The 27,932-nt window shown below is 45.9% G+C and overlaps 1 protein-coding gene across 4 annotated transcripts in view; it reads right to left on the reverse strand.

Annotated features, from left to right (window-relative positions):
• sema4a.S (sema domain, immunoglobulin domain (Ig), transmembrane domain (TM) and short cytoplasmic domain, (semaphorin) 4A S homeolog) overlaps positions 1-20,607 on the reverse strand; it is a 28,351-nt gene extending 7,744 nt beyond the window's left edge. Inside the window, exons 1-5 of one of the 4 annotated variants that reach the window (XM_041574560.1) lie at positions 20,553-20,607; positions 3,617-3,754; positions 2,762-2,919; positions 1,845-1,907; positions 313-411 (exon numbers count right to left, since the gene is read on the reverse strand). In XM_041574560.1, coding sequence (XP_041430494.1) covers positions 313-411; positions 1,845-1,907; positions 2,762-2,919; positions 3,617-3,698 — 402 coding nt within the window. In that variant the 5' untranslated portion in view covers positions 3,699-3,754; positions 20,553-20,607. Of the gene's footprint in view, positions 1-312; positions 412-1,844; positions 1,908-2,761; positions 2,920-3,616; positions 3,755-11,133; positions 12,258-16,979; positions 17,164-20,552 lie in introns of those variants that run through there. The other 3 variants (XM_018233562.2, XM_018233561.2, XM_041574561.1) reach the window with 3 other exon arrangements.
• Between the last annotated feature and the right edge of the window lie 7,325 nt (positions 20,608-27,932).

Here is a 27,932-nt window from a genome sequence, read left to right on the forward strand (position 1 = left end):
ATAAATGATAAATATACCACTAGATTGCAAGCTTTGAGGGTTGGTGCTGCCTGTAACAAGCCAAGGTTGGGTGGGCTCAGACGCCATACAGAGACAGAACCCCCACCTTCCTTGATCCCGTCTAAGCCATTTACATGCACTTAATGTGCTGCCTGTAAAGCCTGACCCACATATAATAATTAGCACAGGCAAAAGGCTAAAGCTGTTTTCAAGGGTAAATGTGAAAGCTTTGTTAACCCCTCCCTTGCTGTTGACGGCCTAATTGTTGTTGGTCAGGCTAATGACACATTCCAGGAAAGGCTTAGTACTTACGATGTAGGTGCAGGCAGGGTTGAAGGCGTTGGTTCCGCAGGTATACAGATGGCTCTCATTCACTGGCACCAGTATACGGATGAAATTAAAGCACTCAGTCTGTGGGAGCCAATGATATTTAAAAGGAGAGTGACCAAGCTGAGGCACTTGAGGTTTTGGCTTTCATCATCTGCTACATCCCCAATAATGAACAAACCTAATGTAGGTGACTGTATTATATAACAAGAGTTGAAGAACTTGCCTTACTGTCTCCATCTTTCCCTACTGTCTCCATATTATCCTACTGTCTCCATATTGTCCTACTGTCTCCATCTTGCCCTACTATCTCCATATTGTCCTACTGTCTCTATATTGTCCTACTATCTCCATCATGCCCTGTTGTCTCAATTTTGCCCTACTGTCTCCATCTTGTCCTACTGTCTCCATCTTGTCCTTCTGTCTCCAACTTGTCCTATAGTCTTCATATTGTCCTACTGTCTCCATCTTGCCCTATTGTCTCCATATTATCCTACTGTCTCCATATTGTCCTACTGTCTCCATCTTGCCCTACTGTCTCCATATTATCCTACTGTCTCCATATTATCCTACTGTCTCCATCTTGTCCTATTGTCTCCATATTATCCTACTGTCTCCATATTGTCCTACTGTCTCCATCTTTCCCTACTGTCTCCATATTATCCTACTGTCTCCATATTGTCCTACTGTCTCCATCTTGCCCTACTATCTCCATATTGTCCTACTGTCTCTATATTGTCCTACTATCTCCATCATGCCCTGTTGTCTCAATTTTGCCCTACTGTCTCCATCTTGTCCTACTGTCTCCATCTTGTCCTTCTGTCTCCAACTTGTCCTATAGTCTTCATATTGTCCTACTGTCTCCATCTTGCCCTATTGTCTCTATCATGCCCTCCTGTCTCAATGTTGCCCTACTGTCTCAATTATGCCCTACTGTCTCAATTATGCCCTACTGTCTCAATTATGCCTTACTGTCTCAATTATGTCCTACTGTCTCAATTATGCCCTACTGTCTGCATCTTGTCCTACTGTCTCCATCTTGTCCTACTGTCTCCATCTTGCCCTACTGTCTCGATCTGGCCCTACTGTCTCCATTTTGCCCTACTGTCTCCATCTTGTCCTACTGTCTCCAGCGTGCCCTACTGTCTCCATCTTGCCCTACTGTCTCCATCTTGTCCTACTGTCTCCATCTTGTCCTACTGTCTCCATCTTGTCCTACTGTCTCCATCTTGCCCTACTGTCTCCATCTTGCCCTACTGTCTCCATCTTGCCCTACTGTCTCTATCTTGCCCTACTGTCTCCATCTTGTCCTACTGTCTCCACCTTGTCCTACATCTCCATTGTGTCCTACTGTCTCCATCTTGTCCTACTGGGATCTCCATTACTCACTGGCAGGGTGTACTGCCCCTTTAACTGACTCATTTTAATGCAATTTCTACATTGTACTGATCCCTGACAGGCACAAGTTGTTTCAGAATTCGGGGAAGTTTCAGACAGAAGCATTGGGGGGGTCTCACCTTGTTGCTCTTTGCCTTGTTCACACAGTTGATAATTGATGTATCATTGGCAGGCCAGGGTGCCTGGGGCAATAAAGAGATCAAAATAAAGTGAATGGGGGGAACAACTCTATATGATCTTTTAGAGTCAGATGTGTCCCATATATTCTCTCCAGCCCCTGATATACTCCCAGTGCCCCTGATATACTCCCAGTGCCCCCGATATACTCCCAGTGCCCCCGATACACTCCCAGTGCCCCCGATACACTCCCAGTGCCCCCGATACACTCCCAGTGCCCCGATACACTCCCAGTGCCCCCGATACACTCCCAGTGCCCCCGATATACTCCCAGTGCCCCCGATATACTCCCAGTGCCCCCGATATACTCCCAGTGCCCCCGATATACTCCCAGTGCCCCCGTTATACTCCCAGTGCCCCCGATATACTCCCAGTGCCCCCGATATACTCCCAGTGCCCCCGATATACTCCCAGTGCCCCGATTTACTCCCAGTGCCCCCGATTTACTCCCCAGTGCCCCCGATATACTCCAGTGCCCCCGATTTACTCCCAGTGCCCCCGATTTACTCCCAGTGCCCCCGATTTACTCCCAGTGCCCCTGATTTACTCCCAGTGCCCCTGATTTACTCCCAGTGCCCCTGATATACTCCCAGTGCCCCTGATATACTCCCAGTAACCCGTATATACTCCCAGTGCCCCTGATATACTCCCAGTACGCCTGATATACTCCCTGTACCCCTGATATACTCCCTGTACCCCTGATATACTCCCAGTACCCCTGATATACTCCCAGTACCCCTGATATACCCCCAGTGCCCCTGATATACTCCCAGTGCCCCTGATATACTCCCAGTAACCCTAATATACTCCAGGTAACCCTGATATACTCCCAGTACCCCTATAGTCCCCCCATTCAGACCTGGTGCAGGAGCTTTATGGTGCCGGGGCCAACAAGGAGGGACAGGACATTATCCCGGGCCCCCACATACAGGGTCTTCTCATCGGGGCTCAGCAACAACTGATCATAATTGTAGACGTTATTCAGGCTGTAGTTGTGCAGGTTCCTGCTGGGATCCCCTGAAAAGGAAAAGACAACAGAGAGTCAGAAGTTTGTGCCCCCCTAGAGCCTGTGTGAGACGCGTCTGCTGTAAGGAATCTCCGTATAAAGGACATAATACCTGTTATTACAACACCAGGTGGTTTTAGGCCCCGCCCACCTATCGGCTGCTGAAACATTTAGGAAGTCACCGATTTCAAGATAAACATGTTTAAAGGGCAAGCGCTCCCAACATTCAGTAAACATTGTATAATGCAATTAAACGGGTGGTTCATCTTCAAGTTAACTTTTAGTATGTTATAGAACGGCCAATTCTAAGCAACTTTTCAATTGGTCTCCTTTTTTTTATTTGGTAAGTTTTTTTAATTGTTTGTCTTATTATTGGCACTCTTTCCAGCGTTCAATGAGGGGTCACTGACCCCCACAGTGAGGCTACAACTGTCATTGTTACTTTGTATTATTTATCTTTCTGTTCAGGTCTCTGTAGTTCATATTCCAGTTCCTTATTCAAACCGTATTCAAGGCCCTGTTGCTAGGGACATTTAGAGCCTAGCAACCAATTATGTGCTGAAATCCCAAACTGGAGAGCTGCTGAACAAAAATAGAAATTGCAGATTTGAAGTTCTTGCTGTGCCAGGGGCGAGGGGTCAGAATCCCAGCACGGAGCAAGAACAGGCCCCCCTAATTCTACCACCCCCCTATTTCCCTGTCACTCACCGTGTCTGAATGTGATCCTGGGAACCAGGTCGGAGGTCACGCAGGGCAACAAGGTCAGGATCAGCCACAAACACGTGGACATGGTTAGATCTGCTCCTCCTCTACTCACAGTCCCCAAATTTCACCGCTCCCCCGGCACTGCAGAGACAAGAGTGAGGAGCCCCCCATTAACACCCCTGTAGTACTATCCAATCATTGCCCAATCATTGGGGTCGGACAGATGGGTAACATTCAATCCAGATTTCCGGAATGTCTCAAAATATCTATTAAAGGGTAAGTGAAACGGGTCAGCGACTTCTGCAGGGAACCGATATCCAGCAGTGGGAAGTGCAACAGAAAAGAGACTGAGCCAACGGATGTGAGAAGTTTACAGGGTCCCTTTATTCACTTTCTGTCTGAATATGAAGCAGTATCTGTTTGTATTCTCTGCACTGCTGGTTCTGACTCCTCAAAGAGCAAAGCAGCTGATTAACTGAGCTCTGCTACATGAACTCAGAACTGGAGAATGGGAATTGCATGGCGTTGACTACCAACTACATTGACACATATCTATAAAATATGTTAAGAAGTTTTTTGGGACAAAATCCCCCTTTTATGCAGAAAAAGGGAAAGTTTTCCCATGCCTTCCAACTGTCCCATTTTGAGCGGGACAGTCCTGCTTTTGACAGCTCAACCCGCAGTCCTGCTTTTGTACTGGAAAGTCACGATTTCTCTGCACTGAACAGCCAAAAAAGATACAATGGGAGTCATTTATCAACACTGGGAAAATTTGCCTATAGGCAGTAACCCATGGCAACCAATCAAATTGCTGCATTCATTGTCCTACTTGCAGCTGGCTTTAAAAAGCTAATCACTGATTGGTTGCTATAGGTAACTGGCCATGGGCAAATTTGCCCAGTGTTAATAAATGAGCCCCCCAGTGTTAATAAATGAGCCCCAATGTTTCTAACTTAATTGGCTTTTGACAGAGAACCCACAATAGATACTTAAGATACATTTGTAACAGTTTTGTCCCTAAAGGGCAATTTACCTTCATTAGTAAAACTAGAATAAAACATAAGGAAATGTGTTTAAACTTTCATAACCTGACACATTTTGTAAAATGGGCATGGTAATTAGTGGGTGTGGTTGTAAAAATGGGCATGGTCAAAACAATTTCACCATGCGCCGTTTTTATTTTTGTCCCTCTTTCTGTTTCCAGAATGTTGTGAGGTATGTTTTCCTATCTGATCCCCATTGTAAGCAGCAGTCCTGCCCTGCTTTATGGCAGCTGAGATTCTAGCTATCTGTATAACAGAACATTCTGTCCCAGTGGCTGCACAGATCCTATCTGATCCCCATTGTAAGCAACAGTCCTGTCCTGCTTTATGGCAGCTGAGATTCTAGCTATCTGTATAACAGAACATTCTGTCCCAGTGGCTGCACAGATCCTATCTGATCCCCATTGTAAGCAACAGTCCTGTCCTGCTTTATGGCAGCTGAGATTCTAGCTATCTGTATAACAGAACATTCTGTCCCAGTGGCTGCACAGATCCTATCTGATCCCCATTGTAAGCAACAGTCCTGTCCTGCTTTATGGCAGCTGAGATTCTAGCTATCTGTATAACAGAACATTCTGTCCCAGTGGCTGCACAGATCCTATCTGATCCCCATTGTAAGCAGCAGTCCTGTCCTGCTTTATGGCAGCTGAGATTCTAGCTATCTGTATAACAGAACATTCTGTCCCAGTGGCTGCACAGTTCCTATCTGATCCCCATTGTAAGCAGCAGTCGTGTCCTGCTTTATGGCAGCTGAGATTCTAGCTATCTGTATAACAGAACATTCTGTCCCAGTGACTGCACAGATCCTATATGATCCCCATTGTAAGCAGCAGTCCTGTCCTGCTTTATGGCAGCTGAGATTCTAGCTATCTGTATAACAGAACATTCTGTCCCAGTGGCTGCACAGATCCTATCTGATCCCCATTGTAAGCAGCAGTCCTGTCCTGCTTTATGGCAGCTGAGATTCTAGCTATCTGTATAACAGAACATTCTGTCCCAGTGGCTGCACAGATCCTATCTGATCCCCATTGTAAGCAGCAGACCTGTCCTGCTTTATGGCAGCTGAGGGAAGGCAAAATGTAGATAAGTGGGTGAGTGGGTGGAGAGGAAGCTGGAGGAGCCCCCCTATATCTGCATCAGACTGGAGATTATATAGAGCAGAAGAGCCAGAGGAAGTGGTGGTGATATCTCGGAGCCTCACATCCGCTATAATAGTATCAGACATGAGCCGAGCGCTACTCACTTCCTGTGTGAAGTTTTAGCAGCAGAAGTCCTGGGTTGGGTCTGTATGAAACTATTAGCCCCCCCCCCCTCTAGTATCTTCTTCCTCCCCCACATCCTTTTCACTCGCTCATCTCTGGTTCTGTCTATGGGAAACTATATGGCAGCTCCCACCATATGTATAAATGCAGAGTACAGAGAAGGAATGGGCACAGAAAGGAGGAATTGAGGAAGGGGTGAGAAAGCGCCGTGTGAAGCGCAGAATTCAGCAATATTGACGCACACAAGGTGAATTGTCCCATTGCAGCTCTTTGTAAACAAATATTTTCTTTTTCTCGTAAAAACCAAAAGAATTTGAGACTTTGAGCAGCGGCAGGGAGTTGGGAGTTATGCAGACGAGCCACTCCCAGCAGCCTCCCTACTGGTGTCTCAGCCCATTGTCTGCAGCCGGGGGGGGGATCTCTGACCTCACACACGACACCTGCACCCTAAAATATACTCATTGCCCCCCCTCCTGGGCAGAAACAATGGGAGAGTCCACAGCTAAGTGAGGGCCACAAGGGCCAGTGCCTGAAGGTTTCCAGTTCAGCGGGTTAGAGAGGCAAGTGGTCCAGGGATAAAAACAGTAACTCAGGGTCCAACATAATACGGGGCCAATACACTCATTACTGATCCACATTTGCCCAAAATAAATACAAATTGTGCCAAATTTATTTCCTGCTCCGCTGTGAGATCTGTGAGTAAGGCCAAACAGTTGGGGAGAAAAGGGAAGGAGAGGGGATGAGAGACAGAAGGAGAGAAGGAAAGGGGGTTAGGGAGTAGAGAGACCGATGGGGGAGAGGAGAAATATAGAAGGGGAGAGAAGAGGGAGGATGGGGGAGAGTAAGGCCAAACAGTTGGGGGAGAAAAGGAAAGGAGAGGGGATGAGAGACAGAAGGAGAGAAGGAAAGGGGTTAGGGAGTAGAGAGACCGATGGGGGAGAGGAGAAATATAGAAGGGGAGAGAAGAGGGAGGATGGGGGAGAGTAAGGCCAAACAGTTGGGGAGAAAAGGAAAGGAGAGGGGATGAGAGACAGAAGGAGAGAAGGAAAGGGGGTTAGGGAGAAGAGAGACAAATGGGGGAGAGGAGAAATATAGAAGGGGAGAGAAGAGGGAGGATGGGGGAGAGTAAGGCCAAACAGTTGGGGAGAAAAGGAAAGGAGAGGGGATGAGAGACAGAAGGAGAGAAGGAAAGGGGGTTAGGGAGTAGAGAGACAAATGGGGGAGAGGAGAAATATAGAAGGGGAGAGAAGAGGGAGGATGGGGGAGAGTAAGGCCAAACAGTTGGGGGAGAAAAGGAAAGGAGAGGGGATGAGAGACAGAAGGAGAGAAGGAAAGGGGGTTAGGGAGTAGAGAGACCGATGGGGGAGAGGAGAAATATAGAAGGGGAGAGAAGAGGGAGGATGGGGGAGAGTAAGGCCAAACAGTTGGGGAGAAAAGGAAAGGAGAGGGGATGAGAGACAGAAGGAGAGAAGGAAAGGGGGTTAGGGAGTAGAGAGACAAATGGGGGAGAGGAGAAATATAGAAGGGGAGAGAAGAGGGAGGATGGGGGAGAGTAAGGCCAAACAGTTGGGGGAGAAAAGGAAAGGAGAGGGGATGAGAGACAGAAGGAGAGAAGGAAAGGGGGTTAGGGAGTAGAGAGACAAATGGGGGAGAGGAGAAATATAGAAGGGGAGAGAAGAGGGAGGATGGGGGAGAGTAAGGCCAACCAGTTGGGGAGAAAAGGGAAGGAGAGGGGATGAGAGACAGAAGGAGAGAAGGGAAAGGGGGTTAGGGAGTAGAGAGACAAATGGGGGAGAGGAGAAATATAGAAGGGGAGAGAAGAGGGAGGATGAGGAAGAGTAAGCCAAACAGTTGGGGAGAAAAGGAAAGGAGAGGGGATGAGAGACAGAAGGAGAGAAGGGAAAGGGGGTTAGGGAGTAGAGAGACAAATGGGGGAGAGGAGAAATATAGAAGGGGAGAGAAGAGGGAGGATGGGGGAGAGTAAGGCCAAACAGTTGGGGGAGAAAAGGAAAGGAGAGGGGATAAGAGACAGAAGGAGAGAAGGAAAGGGGGTTAGGGAGTAGAGAGACCGATGGGGGAGAGGAGAAATATAGAAGGGGAGAGAAGAGGGAGGATGGGGGAGAGTAAGGCCAAACAGTTGGGGAGAAAAGGAAAGGAGAGGGGATGAGAGACAGAAGGAGAGAAGGAAAGGGGGTTAGGGAGTAGAGAGACAAATGGGGGAGAGGAGAAATATAGAAGGGGAGAGAAGAGGGGGGATGGGGGAGAGTAAGGCCAAACAGTTGGGGAGAAAAGTAGGGTAATAATGCTCAGATTAGTAGAAGAGGAAAGGAGGAGGAGGAGGAGGAGGAGGAAGGGAGAGGGAAGAAGAGACACAGAGAAGATACAATAAGGGAATTAGAGAAGCGATTACTGATCACAAGTAGCTGAGATTAAGGATGAGATATTGGTGGTTAAGCAGAACAGGGCACAGAAATGTTACTTTCACAGCCTTTTCTATAAATAATAAACCCCCTTCAGCTTCACTTCTCCCTCAAACAGGTACATTTTATTTTTCAGCTGTAGCGCTGCTTAGGTGACCTGGACCCAACGCCTTTGAAGTCGGGCCCCTCCCTGCCCAGCTGGATATTTGTTAAGCAAATAGAGGGAAGAGCAGGAATCAAATCAGAAGGGCCCCGGGACAATGCCACATGCAAGGGCCACTAATTCCCTAGTAGTCCCTAGAGCTGTTGTTGAACTACAAATCCCAGTATGGAACAATAGATGTGGCTCCCAGGCAACAAGACTCATTCACAGGCTCCTACATTATTAATGGAAAGGGCCAGCGGCCCATGTTCACTAAGCAGTTGTTACTTGTTACTTGTTACTGTGTTTCACAAACAGGTGACTTCCTGCTGGTTTCACAAGCCCCCCTCCTCCTCCTCGCACACTCACACCTCGCACACTCACACACTCAATCAAAGCAGCCGGTGTGTGTGTGTAATTACACCACAGGATGTTCTGAAATGTGAGCTGCGCCGCACTGCTAGCAATCGCTCAGCATAGAGCTGCAATACAGACACAGGCAGTGGGTACAGGGAAGGGCCTCTCAGCACAGAGGGTATAGGGGAATGCCAAGGCCTGCAAGGTATTAAATGGGGTACAGATTCACTGGGAGGTCCCCAATTAATGGGGAGGGGGGGTGTCAGCCAATGCAAAAGCACCCAAAATACCCATATGTCTTTCTACGTGTGACAGTCACATGACCTGGGTGCTGGCGTGTGTAACAACTTCATTCTCTTTAATTCCATTGAAAATGTACCTTGTTGTTTCATTGCTTGGGTGGAGTTGCCTTTAGTCCTACCGCAAAGCATGCAGGGAATTGGGGGCGGGGCCAGAGTTACCTGTACCTTAAATGCAGGTAAACAAATCTTCTGGGTTTTGGCAGGGGGGAGGGGTCAGATAAGGAGCATTATACAACAGAACCAGCAGGGAGAGGGTTAAATGTGCTGGGAATGGCTTGATGTACACGTCTCCCAAAGAGCTTACAATCTATCTGAAAGTGGGTGAAACAGACACTATCACATAATATAAGAGAAAGGGCGACCAGCAGTGAAGGGGCCTCCGGGGTAAATTTGGGGCTTGTGCCCATATAAGGGGAGGCAGGATTGGGAGCTGAGAGGCACACTCACTTCTCACTAAAGTCAATGGGGCGCACAATGGACCCCTTGTGTTCTGGACTGTTTGTGTGTAGCTGAGAGACCCCGTGACCACAACAGAGATCCCGAACCAACACAAAACAAACCCACATGGTACTGGGAACCCACAAGATCTGGACTGGACAACAGAACCACAACAAACCTTCATGGTACTGGGAACCCACAAGATCTGGACTGGACAACAGAACCACAACAAACCTTCATGGTACTGGGAACCCACAAGATCTGGACTGGACAACAGAACCACAACAAACAAACATGGTACTGGGAACCCACAAGATCTGGACTGGACAACAGAACCACAACAAACCCACATGGTACTGGGAACCCACAAGATCTGGACTGGACAACAGAACCACAACAAACCTTCATGGTACTGGGAACCCACAAGATCTGGACTGGACAACAGAACCACAACAAACCTTCATGGTACTGGGAACCCACAAGATCTGGACTGGACAACAGAACCACAACAAACCTTCATGGTACTGGGAACCCACAAGATCTGGACTGGACAACAGAACCACAACAAACCTTCATGGTACTGGGAACCCACAAGATCTGGACTGGACAACAGAACCACAACAAACCTTCATGGTACTGGGAACCCACAAGATCTGGACTGGACAACAGAACCACAACAAACCCACATGGTACTGGGAACCCACAAGATCTGGACTGGACAACAGAACCACAACAAACCCACATGGTACTGGGAACCCACAAGATCTGGACTGGACAACAGAACCACAACAAACCTTCATGGTACTGGGAACCCACAAGATCTGGACTGGACAACAGAACCACAACAAACCTTCATGGTACTGGGAACCCACAAGATCTGGACTGGACAACAGAACCACAACAAACCTTCATGGTACTGGGAACCCACAAGATCTGGACTGGACAACAGAACCACAACAAACCTTCATGGTACTGGGAACCCACAAGATCTGGACTGGACAACAGAACCACAACAAACCTTCATGGTACTGGGAACCCACAAGATCTGGACTGGACAACAGAACCACAACAAACAAACATGGTACTGGGAACCCACAAGATCTGGACTGGACAACAGAACCACAACAAACAAACATGGTACTGGGAACCCACAAGATCTGGACTGGACAACAGAACCGTACATAATTAAGGAAGTACAACAGGATTCTATCCAGACCCACAACCGCACATGTAAGAGCAATGGGAACTGTATAGTGGGGCTAAGTATCTCGGGGTGATGGGGGGACACAATGTTGTCCTGAGTTATAAGTCACAGTAGTAACATTGTTCTAAACGGAACCAGAACATGTGTTAGAGAGTCGTGTCTGGACCAGAGACTTTGTATCTTTCCCTCCACAATATTTGTTACATTGTATCAAGAGTCTCCTCACTTTAGAGAATGGATGTAACCCCTTTATTGAGTGGGTTCCCCACAGCACTAGAATTAAGTTACCCCTCCCCCGTCCTTCATTCACCCACACCTGGACCCCCCCTAAAACCCCAGCGCTGGCACTTACCTAGTCGCACTGATCCCCGTCTGTCAGTGAGTCGGAGCTGGCAAGTCTGACACCTCGGAATGAGGAAGACACTTAGTAGGGCTGGAAGCCACACACTCAATGAGTCTTAAAGGGCCAGTGAGCAGAGAAGCAGGAGCAAGGCTGGAGGTAAGTCGCTCATTCAACTGCTGACTCTGAACTGAGAGTAACAGCCCCACCCAGGAAAGGTTTCCCATGACTCACCCTGATAACTGCCCTGCGGGGGGGGGGGGTTCACTCTGTCACTTAGGATCAACGTGGGCAGGTTATTGGCCTCACAGGGGGGAATTCCACCCTCAGGGCTCCTGAATATACCTGGGGGGGTCAGACCCCCCAGACCCCCTGAAGTGCCGGCGCCTCCCCCTCTCATCCCCCCTCCTTACAGAGTTTCACTGTGAATCTGCCCCTCAGATTTGTCTCTCTCTCATTTCCAGGGTCCCACGGGAGCCCCTATATTAGATCCAACATGGAACTGCCTCTGGTTTATCTGCTGCACCCGGGTAAAGCCATTTATTTCAGTGGGGGGAAACTCTTAATCATCTGGATCCTTATCTGCTCATGGATGGTGCAATTCCGCGTTGCAGTTGGTTTTCCTTTATTTTATATCCTTTTCTTGCTCTGCCGCTCTCCAGTTTGGGGTCCCACACAAACAGCATTAGATTGGTCCAACCTGATGGTTCTGTGTGTGCGGTCACATTAAACCCCTTAAAAGCAGTAGTGGATTCCTGGAACCGGCAGCAGGCAGAGCAGGTAGGGCCACCTGTGCCAGTGACTAGTGAGGTTAGAATGCCACGTGCCAGGAGTATTAGTTACGTGGCTCGGGTGACGGGCATAGGTTCTGGTTAAACCGGTCCCTTGGGGAATCCAGTTCATAGTGAGAATATGAAGCAGCTGCAGGATTGGGCCCTGACTTTGCCCTCCTGCCTACTGGAACCCCCAAAATGCCCCACGTCTATACTGTAATGACTGGTACTACCACTGTGCCACCTCTGACTGTCAGATGCCACTCCCACGTGTCACATAGAGAAGCCAGGGGAGCCCATTCTCACCAGCTCTCACTAAACTACAACTCCCAGGACCCCTTACTGTTCATCAAGTTGGAGAGAAGGAACATGTGGTTCATCCCAGGAATTGGGGAGTCTCTTGCCTTTTCTACCTGCAGGGCCCAAACACGGGATCCAATCCCATTTCTAGAAATGTAAATTCCAGCCTGTGATTTAGCAGCTCCGCCCCCACCTGCAGGGGATACACATTCCTCCTCTCAGGTTACACTTACCTGTGTATTAACCCTTTCCTTACCTCTGCTCTCTGCTGCCATATCATATACACACAGACAGTAAGTGTATAATATATAGACACCCCCATATCATATACACACAGACAGTAACTGTATAATATGTAGACACCCCCATATCATATACACACAGACAGTAACTGTATAATATATAGACACCCCCATATCATATACACACAGACAGTAACTGTATAATATATAGACACCATATGGTGACTGATTCCCTCTAGTACCATCTCTGCTGGGCAGCTGCTCATTGTGCGTGAGACTCTCTCAGAGAGGCAGGAAACAGAGCGCTGGATACAGAAGATGTGAGAGCAAAACATGAGGCTCCATTACCCCGGGCACCTTGTCTAAGAGCCGTCGCTCCCTGCCAATTAATAGGGGGCATTGTTCCTTCCTGGGACTCAGCCATGAGCCTAAGAAAGGGGATTCTGTATCTTGTCTAGGAATTTTCTCTACTCAGAGGATTCGTTTTGCCACTAACTGCGGCTCAGGCCTGAGCCAACCAGGCTAGTGCCAGGAACCCCAAGAGCTTGCAATCCAAGCAACTATTCTTATGGAAACTTTTTTTAGGAGATTTATGTTCTCTCCCCTTCTATATTTCTCCTCTCCCCCATTTGTCTCTCTACTCCCTAACCCCCTTTCCCTTCTCTCCTTCTGTCTCTCATCCCCTCTCCTTTCCTTTTCTCCCCCAACTGTTTGGCCTTACTCTCCCCCATCCTCCCTCTTCTCTCCCCCTTCTATATTTCTCCTCTCCCCCATTTGTCTCTCTACTCCCTAACCCCCTTTCCCTTCTCTCCTTCTGTCTCTCATCTCCTTTCCTTTCCTTTTCTCCCCAACTGTTTGGCCTTACTCTCCCCCATCCTCCCTCTTCTCTCCCCTTCTATATTTCTCCTCTCCCCCATTTGTCTCTCTACTCCCTAACCCCCTTTCCCTTCTCTCCTTCTGTCTCTCATCTCCTTTCCTTTCCTTTTCTCCCCAACTGTTTGGCCTTACTCTCCCCCATCCTCCCTCTTCTCTCCCCTTCTATATTTCTCCTCTCCCCCATTTGTCTCTCTACTCCCTAACCCCCTTTCCCTTCTCTCCTTCTGTCTCTCATCCCCTCTCCTTTCCTTTTCTCTCCCAACTGTTTGACCTTACTCTCCCCCATCCTCCCTCTTCTCTCCCCTTCTATATTTCTCCTCTCCCCCATTTGTCTCTCTATTCCCTAACCCCCTTTCCCTCCTCTCCTTCTGTCTCTCATCCCCTCTTCTTTTCTCTCTCAACTGTTTGGCCTTACTCTCCCCCATCCTCCCTCTTCTCTCCCCTTCTATATTTCTCCTCTCCCCCATTTGTCTCTCTACTCCCTAACCCCCTTTCCCTTCTCTCCTTCTGTCTCTCATCCCCTCTCCTTTCCTTTTCTCCCCCAACTGTTTGGCCTTACTCTCCCCCATCCTCCCTCCCATTTGTCTCTCTACTCCCTAACCCGCTTTCCCTTCTCTCCTTCTCCCCCAATTGTTTGGCTCTACTCTCCCCCACTATTTTCTCAGAGAAATTATATCAGGCCACACTGGAGGCTTTTCTAGGCCTCATGGGAGTTGTAGTCAATGAAAGTCGGGGGATGTGAGCTGCGCGGTGTCTCTATATTAGACACAGGGATTGGGAATAATAAGAGAAAGAAGTCTGGGCACTTATGGCTTTGAGAGATCTTTGGCCTCATTTCTATAAATCTCTTATAATAATCCCTGTGTGGTTTGGATGTAACTGCCCCAAACTCCAATTAGCCAGGGCTGGGGGTCTGGGCAGCAGGATTTAGGGGGGCGGGATAATGCCAAACCACACCCACATTGGTTCAAAAACACTGGGAATGTGCTGGAGATAAAATCATATGTTAAATCTCCCGTGCCCCAATCCCCATTGCTCCGGTTCCCCTGGAGGGGACGGGGTGACAAACAACAACGGGCCTAGGTACACCCACTATCCGGCCCAGCTGACACTCACATCCCGTCTGGCAGTTTTGACCTGGGGGTACAATGAGCTGCTGCTCCTGCTGGAAGGCCTAATGCAGCCCTGACTGGTCTTTGGGCCCCTAAAGCCTGGCTAAGTTTGGCTTCACTTGCACAATAGGTCAAACTTGATGGACTTGTGTCTGAGCCTCTATGTAACTATGAATGAGCCTCTATCTGCCTGTGAATGAGCCCCACCCTTAACCCTTCACTGGAGGTAACAGATAAGCCCCATTAAAGCCATTGAAGAATGGAGACCTGTCACTATACTTACACTATACTCACTATACACACTATACACACTATACTCACTATTCTCACTATACACACACTATACTCGCTATACTCACTATACACACTATACACACTATACACACTATACACACTATACTCACTATACACACTATACACACTATACACACGATACACACTATGCTCACTATACACACACACTATACTCACTATACACACTTTACATACTATACGTTATACTCACTTTACACACTTTACACACTATACTCACTATACAGACTTTACATACTATACGTTATACTCACTTTACACACTTTACACACTATACTCACTATACACACTATACTCACTATACACGCTATACTCATTATACACACACTATACTCACTATGCTCACTATACACACACTATACTCACTATTCTCACTATACACACTTTACATACTATACGTTATACTCACTTTACACACTTTACACACTATACTCACTATACACACTATACACACTATACTCACTATACTCACTATACACACTATACTCACTATACACGCTATACTCACTATACACACACTATACTCACTATGCTCACTATACACACACTATACTCACTATTCTCACTATACACACTTTACATACTATACGTTATACTCACTTTACACACTTTACACACTATACTCACTATACACACTATACACACTATACTCACTATACTCACTATACACACTATACTCACTATACTCACTATACACGCTATACTCACTATACACACACTATACTCACTATTCTCACTATACACACTTTACATACTATACGTTATACTCACTTTACACACTTCACACACTATACTCACTATACAGACTTTACATACTATACGTTATACTCACTTTACACACTTTACACACTATACTCACTATACTCACTATACACGCTATACTCACTATACACACACTATGCTCACTATACTCACTATACACACTTTACATACTATACGTTATACTCACTTTACACACTTTACACACTATACTCACTATACTCACTCTACACACTTTACATACTATACGTTATACTCACTATACTCACTATACTCACTATACTCACTATTCTCACTATACACACTATACTCACTATACTCACTATACTCTCTATACACACTATAATCAGTATACACATTATACTCACTATACTCACTATACTCACTATTCTCACTATACACACTATACTCACTATACTCACTATACTCACTATACTCACTATACTCTCTATACACACTATAATCACTATACACACTATACTCACTATACACACTATACTCACTATACTCTCTATACACACTATAATCACTATACACATTATACTCACTATACACACTATACTCACTATTCTCACTATACACACTATACTCACTATACTCACTATACTCTCTATACACACTATAATCACTATACACACTATACTCACTATACACACTATACTCACTATACTCTCTATACACACTATAATCACTATACACACTATACTCACTATACTCAATGTACACACTTTACACACTATACTCACTATACTCACTATACTCCCTATACACACTATACTCACTATACTCACTATACACACTATACACAAACTATATTCACTATAGTAACTATACTCACTATACTCACACTATACTCACTAAACTCACACTATACTCACTAAACTCACACTATACTCACTATACACACTATACAAACTATACACACTATACTCACTATACTCACTTTACACACCATACTCACTATACTCACTATACAAACTATACTCACTATACACACTGTACTCACTATACACACTATACACACACTATACTCACTATACACACACTGTACTCACTATATACACTATACACACACTATACTCACTATACACACACTATGCATACTATACTCACACTATACACAGTATACACATTATACACACACAATATACACAAACTATACACACACTATACACACACTACACACACACTATACTCACAATACTCACACTATATACACACAATACTCTACACATTATACTCATTATGGCCGAGTTAAAATCTTAACCCCATTGAATTAATAGGGTGCAATTGGGTTTGTTTGCCACAAAGGGTAAGGCGAGCCCCCCATGCAGAGAGCTGAGAGGCAGTGGGTGTGACTGGCAGCTGGGAGACCCCCGCACTAGACTGACTGCTTTGTACAGGGAGAGCCCAATGCTATAAAGGGAGAATTGACTGTGTGTATAAAGCACCTCCTATATATCTGGGGTATAAGAGGCACCTACCTTCAGGGTGTCCAGCCTCCTGTACATACGGGGTCCCGACCCTCCTAATGGTCTCAGGCACGGGGCTACCTACCCTGCTCACTCCCCAGCAATGCACCTTAAGGGCGACTCATGTATCTTGTACATCCTCCAGTTGCCATGGCGACCATTCAGCTTTTAACCCCTGGATGGCAAGTGGTCCAGCCAGTAAGGCAATCGGTGGCTCCAGATGCTCAAATAAAAGCCTTTTTCAGCCATTAGGGGAGGGGGAGCCGGGGAGGGGGGAGAGGGGAGTTCCCTGCTATTGTGCACTGGGCTTGGGTGGGAAATATAGGGACGGCAGCTGTCTGTCCCCTCCCCCAGAACATACTCACTACACTGTCTGTAGTACTACTGGTACTCTCTTACTCACTATGTCTGTAGTACTACTGGTACCTTCCTACTCACTCCACCATCAGCATAGGAAGGGGTTCTTTACTGTAAGGACAGTCAGGTTATGGGATTCCCTACCAAGAGAGGGGGAATGAGTGATTCATTGGTGGGGAGGAAAGGAGATCTCACCATCAGCATAGGAAGGGGTTCTTTACTGTAAGGACAGTCAGGTTATGGGATTCCCTACCAAGAGAGGGGAGTGAGTGATTCATTGGTGGGGAGGAAAGGAGATCTCACCATCAGCATAGGAAGGGGTTCTTTACTGTAAGGGCAGTCAGGTTATGGGATTCCCTACCAAGAGAGGAGGAATGAGTGATTCATTGGTGGGGAGGAAAGGAGATCTCACCATCAGCATAGGAAGGGGTTCTTTACTGTAAGGACAGTCAGGTTATGGGATTCCCTACCAAGAGAGGGGGAATGAGTGATTCATTGGTGGGGAGGAAAGGAGATCTCACCATCAGCATAGGTAGACTATAACTATTCCCATTCCATTCATTACATCACTCAGAATGACATGAGGTGCAAATAGAAACTAATGTTGCTGACACTGTGCCTTTAAGACTTTGAGTCCAGAGATCGGCACAGAGCCCCAGACGAATTGACTTTCCTCCTGTCTAATTAACAGATTGGAGTTAATGAGAGCACCTGTGTGGGTCCAGTCACGTGACCTGTCACTCATCTCCCTGGGCTGCAGCTTTCAGCATCTTTCAACATAGAAGCAGAGCATGCTGGGAGTTGCAGTCCAAGAACATCAGGGGATGTTGCACCTCAATCCCATATAAATTGATACAGATCCACACAGAAGGAATGTCGTATTCCAGAAGGAGAAAGTAACTCCCCTTATATCCGGTCCCCAAGCAGATACCCATTACTGATCTATACAGATACAGAAGAGCTAAGTGTGTCCTGGAATCCCCCGTTAGAGCTGCGTGGGAACCAAGAGAGGCGACAGGGGGAGATTTTATGTGGAAAGAAATCCTTTAATTCTCAACATTCCTCTGGGATATTTCCTTCCTGGGCCCAAGGACAATGGTCAGTTACAGCCGTGGCACTGGCCATGTGTCTTAAAGGGGAAATCCCTGAGCGGACGCAAGAGATAAAATGAAAGAGAGGGGTGAGCTGCAGGGGGTGCGAATGTTTCCTCCAGACATTTCTGCCTTGTGATCCCAACCTGAAACTCAATCCTGCTCATAAGGACTCATGGGAGGGGGCACGAGAGGGGCACGGGGCAAGAAGTACTCCAGCTGCTTATCTCGTAAAAGGAGTTACAGGCACCGGTATAGAAATCAGAGATATTAGGGGATATTTGGGGAGAGACCTGTGAAGGGTGAGGAGCTCTGTGCCCATAAAAGAGTGACCTGTGAGGGTTGGGGAGATCAGTACCCATGAAGGAGAGACCTCTGAGGGTTGGGGAGTTCTGTGCCCATGAAGGAGAGACCTGTGAGGGTTGAGGAGCTCTGTGCCCATGAAGGAGAGACCTGTGAGGGTTGGGGAGCTTTTCGCCCCTGAAGGAGAGACCTGTGAGGGTTGGGGAGTTCTGTGCCCATGAAGGAGAGACCTGTGAGGTTTGGGGAGCTTTGTGTCCATGAAGGAGAGACCTTTGAGGGTTGGGGAGCTCTGTGCCCTTGAAGGAGAGACCTGTGAGGGTTGAGGAGCTCTGTGCCCATGAAGGAGAGAACTGTGAGGGTTGGGGAGCTCTGTGCCAATAAAGGAGAGACCTGTGAGGGTTGAGGAGCTCTGTGCCCATGAAGGAGAGACCTGTGAGGGTTGGGGAGCTCTGTGCCCATGAAGGAGAGACCTGTGAGGGTTGGGGAGTTCTGTGCCCATGAAGGTGAGACCTGTGAGGGTTGGGGAGCTCTGTGCCCATGAAGGAGAGACATGTGAGGGTAGAGGAGCTCTGTGCCCATGAAGGAGAGACCTGTGAGGGTAGAGGAGCTCTGTGCCCATGAAGGAGAGACCTGTGAGGGTAGAGGAGCTCTGTGCCCATGAAGGAGAGACATGTGAGGGTTGAGGAGCTCTGTGCCCATGAAGGAGATACCTGTGAGGATTGAGGAGCTCTGTGCCCATGAAGGAGAGACCTGTGAGGGTTGAGGAGCTCTGTGCCCATGAAGGAGAGACCTGTGAGGCTAGAGGAGCTCTGTGCCCATGAAGGAGAGACCTGTGAGGGTTGGGGAACTCTGTGCTCATGAAGGAGAGACCTGTGAGGGTTGAGGAGCTCTGTGCCCATGAAGGAGAGACCTGTGAGGATTGGGGAGTTTTGTGCCCATGAAAGAGAGACCTGTGAGGGTTGGGAAGCTCTGTGGCTATGAAGGAGAGACCTGTGAGGACTGAGGAGCTCCGTGCCCATGAAGGAGAGACCTGTGAGGATTGGGGAGTTCTGTGCCCATGAAGGAGAGACCTGTGAGGGTTGGGGAACTCTGTGCCCATGAAGGAGAAACCTGTGAGGGTTGAGGAGCTCTGTGTTCATGAAGGAGAGACCTGTGAGGGTTGGGGAGCTTTGTGCCCATGAAGGAGAGACCTGTGAGGGTTGAGGAGTTCTGTGCCCATGAAGGAGAGACCTGTGAGGGTTGAGGAGCTCTGTGCCCATGAAGGAGAGACCTGTGAGGGTTGGGGAGCTCTGTGCCCATGAAGGAGAGACCTGTGAGGGTTGGGGAGCTCTGTGCCCATGAAGGAGAGACCTGTGAGGATTGAGGAGCTCTGTGCCCATGAAGGAGAGACCTGTGAGGATTGGGGAGTTCTGTGCCCATGAAGGAGAGACCTGTGAGGGTTGAGGAGCTCTGTGCCCATGAAGGAGAGACCTGTGAGGGTTGGGGAGCTCTGTGCCCATTAGGGTTGTGGGGCTCTGTAGAAATTTAAGGATGTAGAGATCTGGAATTGAATGGGTACAGGCCAATATCAGGGCACACACAGACCTATGAATGACTCAGTAGAACTGTGTATAAAGTTATGGACAGAACAGTAAGGGAAACAGCTCCCAGCAGAATTGATACAGTGCAGAACTCTTTGCCACCTCTCAGTCACAGCACTTGATGCCAACAGGGAGTCAGCAGATTCCCAGCATGCACAGCAAGAGTCAGTGGCAAAGGTGTCCCCAATGTTTCTCTTGTTGTGCCTCACCCCCACAATCAGTTCACATGATCACATACATTGAGTGTCACTTACACAGTCCGACGGTCTCGCGCCTAACGCTGGCATCTCAGGCGTCTGTCTCAGCCAGTGCCGGGGTCAGTGTGAGCAGAAAAGCAGATTAAAGGAGCTTTAAAGGCAGAGCTGCCTCTCTCTCCCCAAGTCTCTCCCATAACCCCATTAGTGACGCTCTTCAGCCTCCTGCAGCAATTAGCCCTGGGATAGGAGGGAGACCAAAATCTGGGGTCAAACTTCCCAAACGGACTGTAACCCTTTGAGCTAACACTTGTTACCAAGCAGTTACACACAGTTAGGGGGATATGATCACTATATATAAATATATAAGGGGATATGATCACTATATATAAATATATAAGGGGGATATGATCACTATATATAAATATATAAGGGGGATATGATCACTATATATAAATATATAAGGGGAATATGATCACTATATATAAATATATAAGGGGGATATGATCACTATATATAAATATATAAGGGGGATATGATCACTATATATAAATATATAAGGGGGGTATGATCACTATATATAAATATATAAGGGGATATGATCACTATATATAAATATATAAGGGGATATGATCACTATATATAAATATATAAGGAGATATGATCACTATATATAAATATATAAGGGGATATGATCACTATATATAAATATATAAGGGGATATGATCACTATATATAAATATATAAGGGGATATGATCACTATATATAAATATATAAAGGGATATGATCACTATATATAAATATATAAAGGGATATGATCACTATATATAAATATATAAGGGGGATATGATCACTATATATAAATATATAAGGGGGGATATGATCACTATATATAAATATATAAGGGGATATGATCACTATATATAAATATATAAGGGGATATGATCACTATATATAAATATATAAGGGGATATGATCACTATATATAAATATATAAGGGGATATGATCACTATATATAAATATATAAGGGGATATGATCACTATATAATAAATATATAAGGGGATATGATCACTATATATAAATATATAAGAGGGATATGATCACTATATATAAATATATAAGGGGATATGATCACTATATATAAATATATAAGGGGTATATGATCACTATATATAAATATATAAGGGGATATGATCACTATATATAAATATATAAGGGGATATGATCACTATATATAAATATATAAGGGGATATGATCACTATATATAAATATATAAGGGGGATATGATCACTATATATAAATATATAAGGGGGAAGTGATCACTATATATAAGGGGGATATGATCACTATATATAAATATATAAGGGGGATATGATCACTATATATAAATATATAAGAGGGATATGATCACTATATATAAATATATAAGAGGGATATGATCACTATATATAAATATATAAGGGGATATGATCACTATATATAAATATATAAGGGGGATATGATCACTATATATAAATATATAAGGGGATATGATCACTATATATAAATATATAAGGGGATATGATCACTATATATAATATATAAGGGGATATGATCACTATATATAAATATATAAGGGGATATGATCACTATATATAAATATATAAGGGGATATGATCACTATATATAAATATATAAGGGGATATGATCACTATATATAAATATATAAGGTGATATGATCACTATATATAAATATATAAGGGGCTATGATCACTATATATAAATATATAAGAGGGATATGATCACTATATATAAATATATAAGGGGATATGATCACTATATATAAATATATAAGGGGATATGATCACTATATATAAATATATAAGGGGATATGATCACTATATATAATATATAAGAGGGATATGATCACTATATATAAATATATAAGGGGATATGATCACTATATATAAATATATAAGGGGGATATGATCACTATATATAAATATATAAGGGGGATATGATCACTATATATAAATATATAAGGGGATATGATCACTATATATAAATATATAAGGGGATATGATCACTATATATAAATATATAAGGGGGATATGATCACTATATATAAATATATAAGGGGGATATGATCACTATATATAAATATATAAGGGGATATGATCACTAATATATAAATATATAAGGTGGATATGATCACTATATATAAATATATAAGGGGGATATGATCACTATATATAAATATATAAGGGGGATATGATCACTATATATAAATATATTAGGGGATCATTCGATCGTATGATGAAATTGTTCGAATCAAACGATTCAATGATTTCAGCCATTGATCGAAAGATTTTCCTTCGACCGCTAAAGACTTAGAAAACTGCTCTAGAAGGTCCCCATAGGCTAACATAGCACTTCGGCAGGTTTAATCTGTCTGAAGTATTGAAGTCGAAGAGGCAGTACTTCGATTATCGAATGGTCGAATATTTGAACGACCATTCGATAATCAAGTCGACGTAAATTCGAAGTCGTAGTATCCTATTCGATGGTCGAAGTATCCAAAAAACTACTTTAAATTTCGAATTTTTTTACTTCGAAAATTCCCTCGAATTCACTTCGACCCTTGATAAATCTGCCCCTATTAAAGCAGTTCCTGTAGGGGGCGTTAGAACCTCAGCCCTTGAGATTTCTGGGTTGTTAATGAACAAACAGATCTGCGAGGGGTTTGGGAGGTGAGTTAAAGGAAACGGTGTAATTGGCGCCATTATAAGGCTCTTACAGACCAACGTTTTTACCTGCGCTCCCGTTTTATGCGTTCAGCTGCAGGGGAGCGCAGGAGTAGACGCATCTAATTCTTTTCAATGGGACTGTAGTCACACAGACGCATGTAAGCACCGAATGCAGATAAGGACACTCAGGTTATGGGATTCCCTACCAAGAGAGGGGGAATGAGTGATTCATTGGTGGGGAGGAAAGGAGATCTCACCATCAGCATAGGAAGGGGTTCTTTACTGTAAGGACAGTCAGGTTATGGGATTCCCTACCAAGAGAGGGGGAATGAGTGATTCATTGGTGGGGAGGAAAGGAGATCTCACCATCAGCATAGGAAGGGGTTCTTTACTGTAAGGACAGTCAGGTTATGGGATTCCCTACCAAGAGAAGGGAATGAGTGATTCATTGGTGGGGAGGAAAGGAGATCTCACCATCAGCATAGGAAGGGGTTCTTTACTGTAAGGACAGTCAGGTTATGGGATTCCCTACCAAGAGAGGGGAATGAGTGATTCATTGGTGGGGAGGAAAGGAGATCTCACCATCAGCATAGGAAGGGGTTCTTTACTGTAAGGGCAGTCAGGATATGGGATTCCCTACCAAGAGAGGGGGAATGAGTGATTCATTGGTGGGGAGGAAAGGAGATTTCACCATCAGCATAGGAAGGGGTTCTTTACTGTACGGACAGTCAGGTTATGGGATTCCCTACCAAGAGAGGGGAATGAGTGATTCATTGGTGGGGAGGAAAGGAGATCTCACCATCAGCATAGGAAGGGGTTCTTTACTGTAAGGACAGTCAGGTTATGGGATTCCCTACCAAGAGAAGGGAATGAGTGATTCATTGGTGGGGAGGAAAGGAGATCTCACCATCAACATATGAAGGGGTTCTTTACTGTAAGGGCAGTCAGGTTATGGCATTCCCTACCAAGAGAGGGGGAATGAGTGATTCATTGGTGGGGAGGAAAGGAGATTTCACCATCAGCATAGGGAGGGGTTCTTTACTGTAAGGACAGTCAGGTTATGGGATTCCCTACCAAGAGAGGGGGATGAGTGATTCATTGGTGGGGAGGAAAGGAGATCTCACCATCAGCATAGGAAGGGGTTCTTTACTGTAAGGGCAGTCAGGTTATGGGATTCCCTACCAAGAGAGGGGAATGAGTGATTCATTGGTGGGGAGGAAAGGAGATCTCACCATCAGCATAGGAAGGGGTTCTTTACTGTAAGGGCAGTCAGGTTATGGGATTCCCTACCAAGAGAGGGGGAATGAGTGATTCATTGGTGAGGAGGAAAGGAGATCTCACCATCAGTATAGGAAGGGGTTCTTTACTGTAAGGGCAGTCAGGTTATGGGATTCCCTACCAAGAGAGGGGAATGAGTGATTCATTGGTGGGGAGGAAAGGAGATTTCACCATTAACAGAGGAAGGGGTTCTTTACTGTAAGGACAGTCAGGTTATGGGATTCCCTACCAAGAGAGGGGAATGAGTGATTCATTGGTGGGGAGGAAAGGAGATCTCACCATCAGCATAGGAAGGGGTTCTTTACTGTAAGGGCAGTCAGGTTATGGGATTCCCTACCAAGAGAGGGGAATGAGTGATTCATTGGTGGGGAGGAAAGGAGATCTCACCATCAGCATAGGAAGGGGTTCTTTACTGTAAGGACAGTCAGGTTATGGGATTCCCTACCAAGAGAGGGGAATGAGTGATTCATTGGAGGAAAGGAGATCTCACCATCAGCATAGGAAGGGGTTCTTTACTGTAAGGACAGTCAGGTTATGGGATTCCCTACCAAGAGAGGGGGAATGAGTGATTCATTGGTGGGGAGGAAAGGAGATCTCACCATCAGCATAGGAAGGGGTTCTTTACTGTAAGGGCAGTCAGGTTATGGGATTCCCTACCAAGAGAGGGGAATGAGTGATTCATTGGTGGGGAGGAAAGGAGATCTCACCATCAGCATAGGAAGGGGTTCTTTACTGTAAGGACAGTCAGGTTATGGGATTCCCTACCAAGAGAGGGGAATGAGTGATTCATTGGTGGGAGTAAAGGAGATATCACCATCAGCATAGGATGGGGTTCTTTACTGTAAGGACAGTCAGGTTATGGGATTCCCTACCAAGAGAGGGGGAATGAGTGATTCATTGGTGGGGAGGAAAGGAGATTTCACCATCAGCATAGGAAGGGGTTCTTTACTGTAAGGACAGTCAGGTTATGGGATTCCCTACCAAGAGAGGGGAATGAGTGATTCATTGGTGGGGAGGAAAGGAGATCTCACCATCAGCATAGGAAGGGGTTCTTTACTGTAAGGGCAGTCAGGTTATGGGATTCCCTACCAAGAGAGGGGGAATGAGTGATTCATTTGTGGGGAGGAAAGGAGATCTCACCATCAGTATAGGAAGGGGTTCTTTACTGTAAGGGCAGTCAGGTTATGGGATTCCCTACCAAGAGAGGGGAATGAGTGATTCATTGGTGGGGAGGAAAGGAGATCTCACCATCAGCATAGGAAGGGGTTCTTTACTGTAAGGACAGTCAGGTTATGGGATTCCCTACCAAGAGAGGGGAATGAGTGATTCATTGGTGGGAGTAAAGGAGATCTCACCATCAGCATAGGATGGGGTTCTTTACTGTAAGGACAGTCAGGTTATGGGATTCCCTACCAAGAGAGGGGGAATGAGTGATTCATTAGTGGGGAGGAAAGGAGATCTCACCATCAGTATAGGAAGGGGTTCTTTACTGTAAGGGCAGTCAGGTTATGGGATTCCCTACCAAGAGAGGGGGAATGAGTGATTCATTGGTGGGGAGGAAAGGAGATCTGACCATCAGTATAGGAAGGGGTTCTTTACTGTAAGGACAGTCAGGTTATGGGATTCCCTACCAAGAGAGGGGAATGAGTGATTCATTGGTGGGGAGGAAAGGAGATCTCACCATCAGTATAGGAAGGGGTTCTTTACTGTAAGGGCAGTCAGGTTATGGGATTCCCTACCAAGAGAGGGGAATGAGTGATTCATTGGTGGGGAGGAAAGGAGATCTCACCATCAGCATAGGAAGGGGTTCTTTACTGTAAGGAAAGTCAGGTTATGGGATTCCCTACCAAGAGAGGGGGAATGAGTGATTCATTGGTGGGGAGGAAAGGAGATCTCACCATCAGTATAGGAAGGGGTTCTTTACTGTAAGGGCAGTCAGGTTATGGGATTCCCTACCAAGAGAGGGGAATGAGTGATTCATTGGTGGGGAGGAAAGGAGATCTCACCATCAGCATAGGAAGGGGTTCTTTACTGTAAGGACAGTCAGGTTATGGGATTCCCTACCAAGAGAGGGGAATGAGTGATTCATTGGTGGGAGTAAAGGAGATCTCACCATCAGCATAGGAAGGGGTTCTTTACTGTAAGGAAAGTCAGGTTATGGGATTCCCTACCAAGAGAGGGGGAATGAGTGATTCATTGGTGGGGAGGAAAGGAGATCTCACCATCAGTATAGGAAGGGGTTCTTTACTGTAAGGGCAGTCAGGTTATGGGATTCCCTACCAAGAGAGGGGAATGAGTGATTCATTGGTGGGGAGGAAAGGAGATCTCACCATCAGCATAGGAAGGGGTTCTTTACTGTAAGGACAGTCAGGTTATGGGATTCCCTACCAAGAGAGGGGGAATGAGTGATTCATTGGTGAGGAGGAAAGGAGATTTCACCATCAGCATAGGAAGGGGTTCTTTACTGTAAGGGCAGTCAAGTTATGGGATTCCCTACCAAGAGAGGGGAATGAGTGATTCATTGGTGGGAGTAAAGGAGATCTCACCATCAGCATAGGATGGGGTTCTTTACTGTAAGGACAGTCAGGTTATGGGATTCCCTACCAAGAGAGGGGGAATGAGTGATTCATTAGTGGGGAGGAAAGGAGATCTCACCATCAGTATAGGAAGGGGTTCTTTACTGTAAGGGCAGTCAGGTTATGGGATTCCCTACCAAGAGAGGGGGAATGAGTGATTCATTGGTGGGGAGGAAAGGAGATCTGACCATCAGTATAGGAAGGGGTTCTTTACTGTAAGGACAGTCAGGTTATGGGATTCCCTACCAAGAGAGGGGAATGAGTGATTCATTGGTGGGGAGGAAAGGAGATCTCACCATCAGTATAGGAAGGGGTTCTTTACTGTAAGGGCAGTCAGGTTATGGGATTCCCTACCAAGAGAGGGGAATGAGTGATTCATTGGTGGGGAGGAAAGGAGATCTCACCATCAGCATAGGAAGGGGTTCTTTACTGTAAGGAAAGTCAGGTTATGGGATTCCCTACCAAGAGAGGGGGAATGAGTGATTCATTGGTGGGGAGGAAAGGAGATCTCACCATCAGTATAGGAAGGGGTTCTTTACTGTAAGGGCAGTCAGGTTATGGGATTCCCTACCAAGAGAGGGGAATGAGTGATTCATTGGTGGGGAGGAAAGGAGATCTCACCATCAGCATAGGAAGGGGTTCTTTACTGTAAGGACAGTCAGGTTATGGGATTCCCTACCAAGAGAGGGGAATGAGTGATTCATTGGTGGGAGTAAAGGAGATCTCACCATCAGCATAGGAAGGGGTTCTTTACTGTAAGGAAAGTCAGGTTATGGGATTCCCTACCAAGAGAGGGGGAATGAGTGATTCATTGGTGGGGAGGAAAGGAGATCTCACCATCAGTATAGGAAGGGGT

This window comes from Xenopus laevis, chromosome 8S (genome assembly GCF_017654675.1).
Source record: "Xenopus laevis strain J_2021 chromosome 8S, Xenopus_laevis_v10.1, whole genome shotgun sequence".
Lineage (NCBI taxonomy): Eukaryota > Metazoa > Chordata > Amphibia > Anura > Pipidae > Xenopus > Xenopus laevis.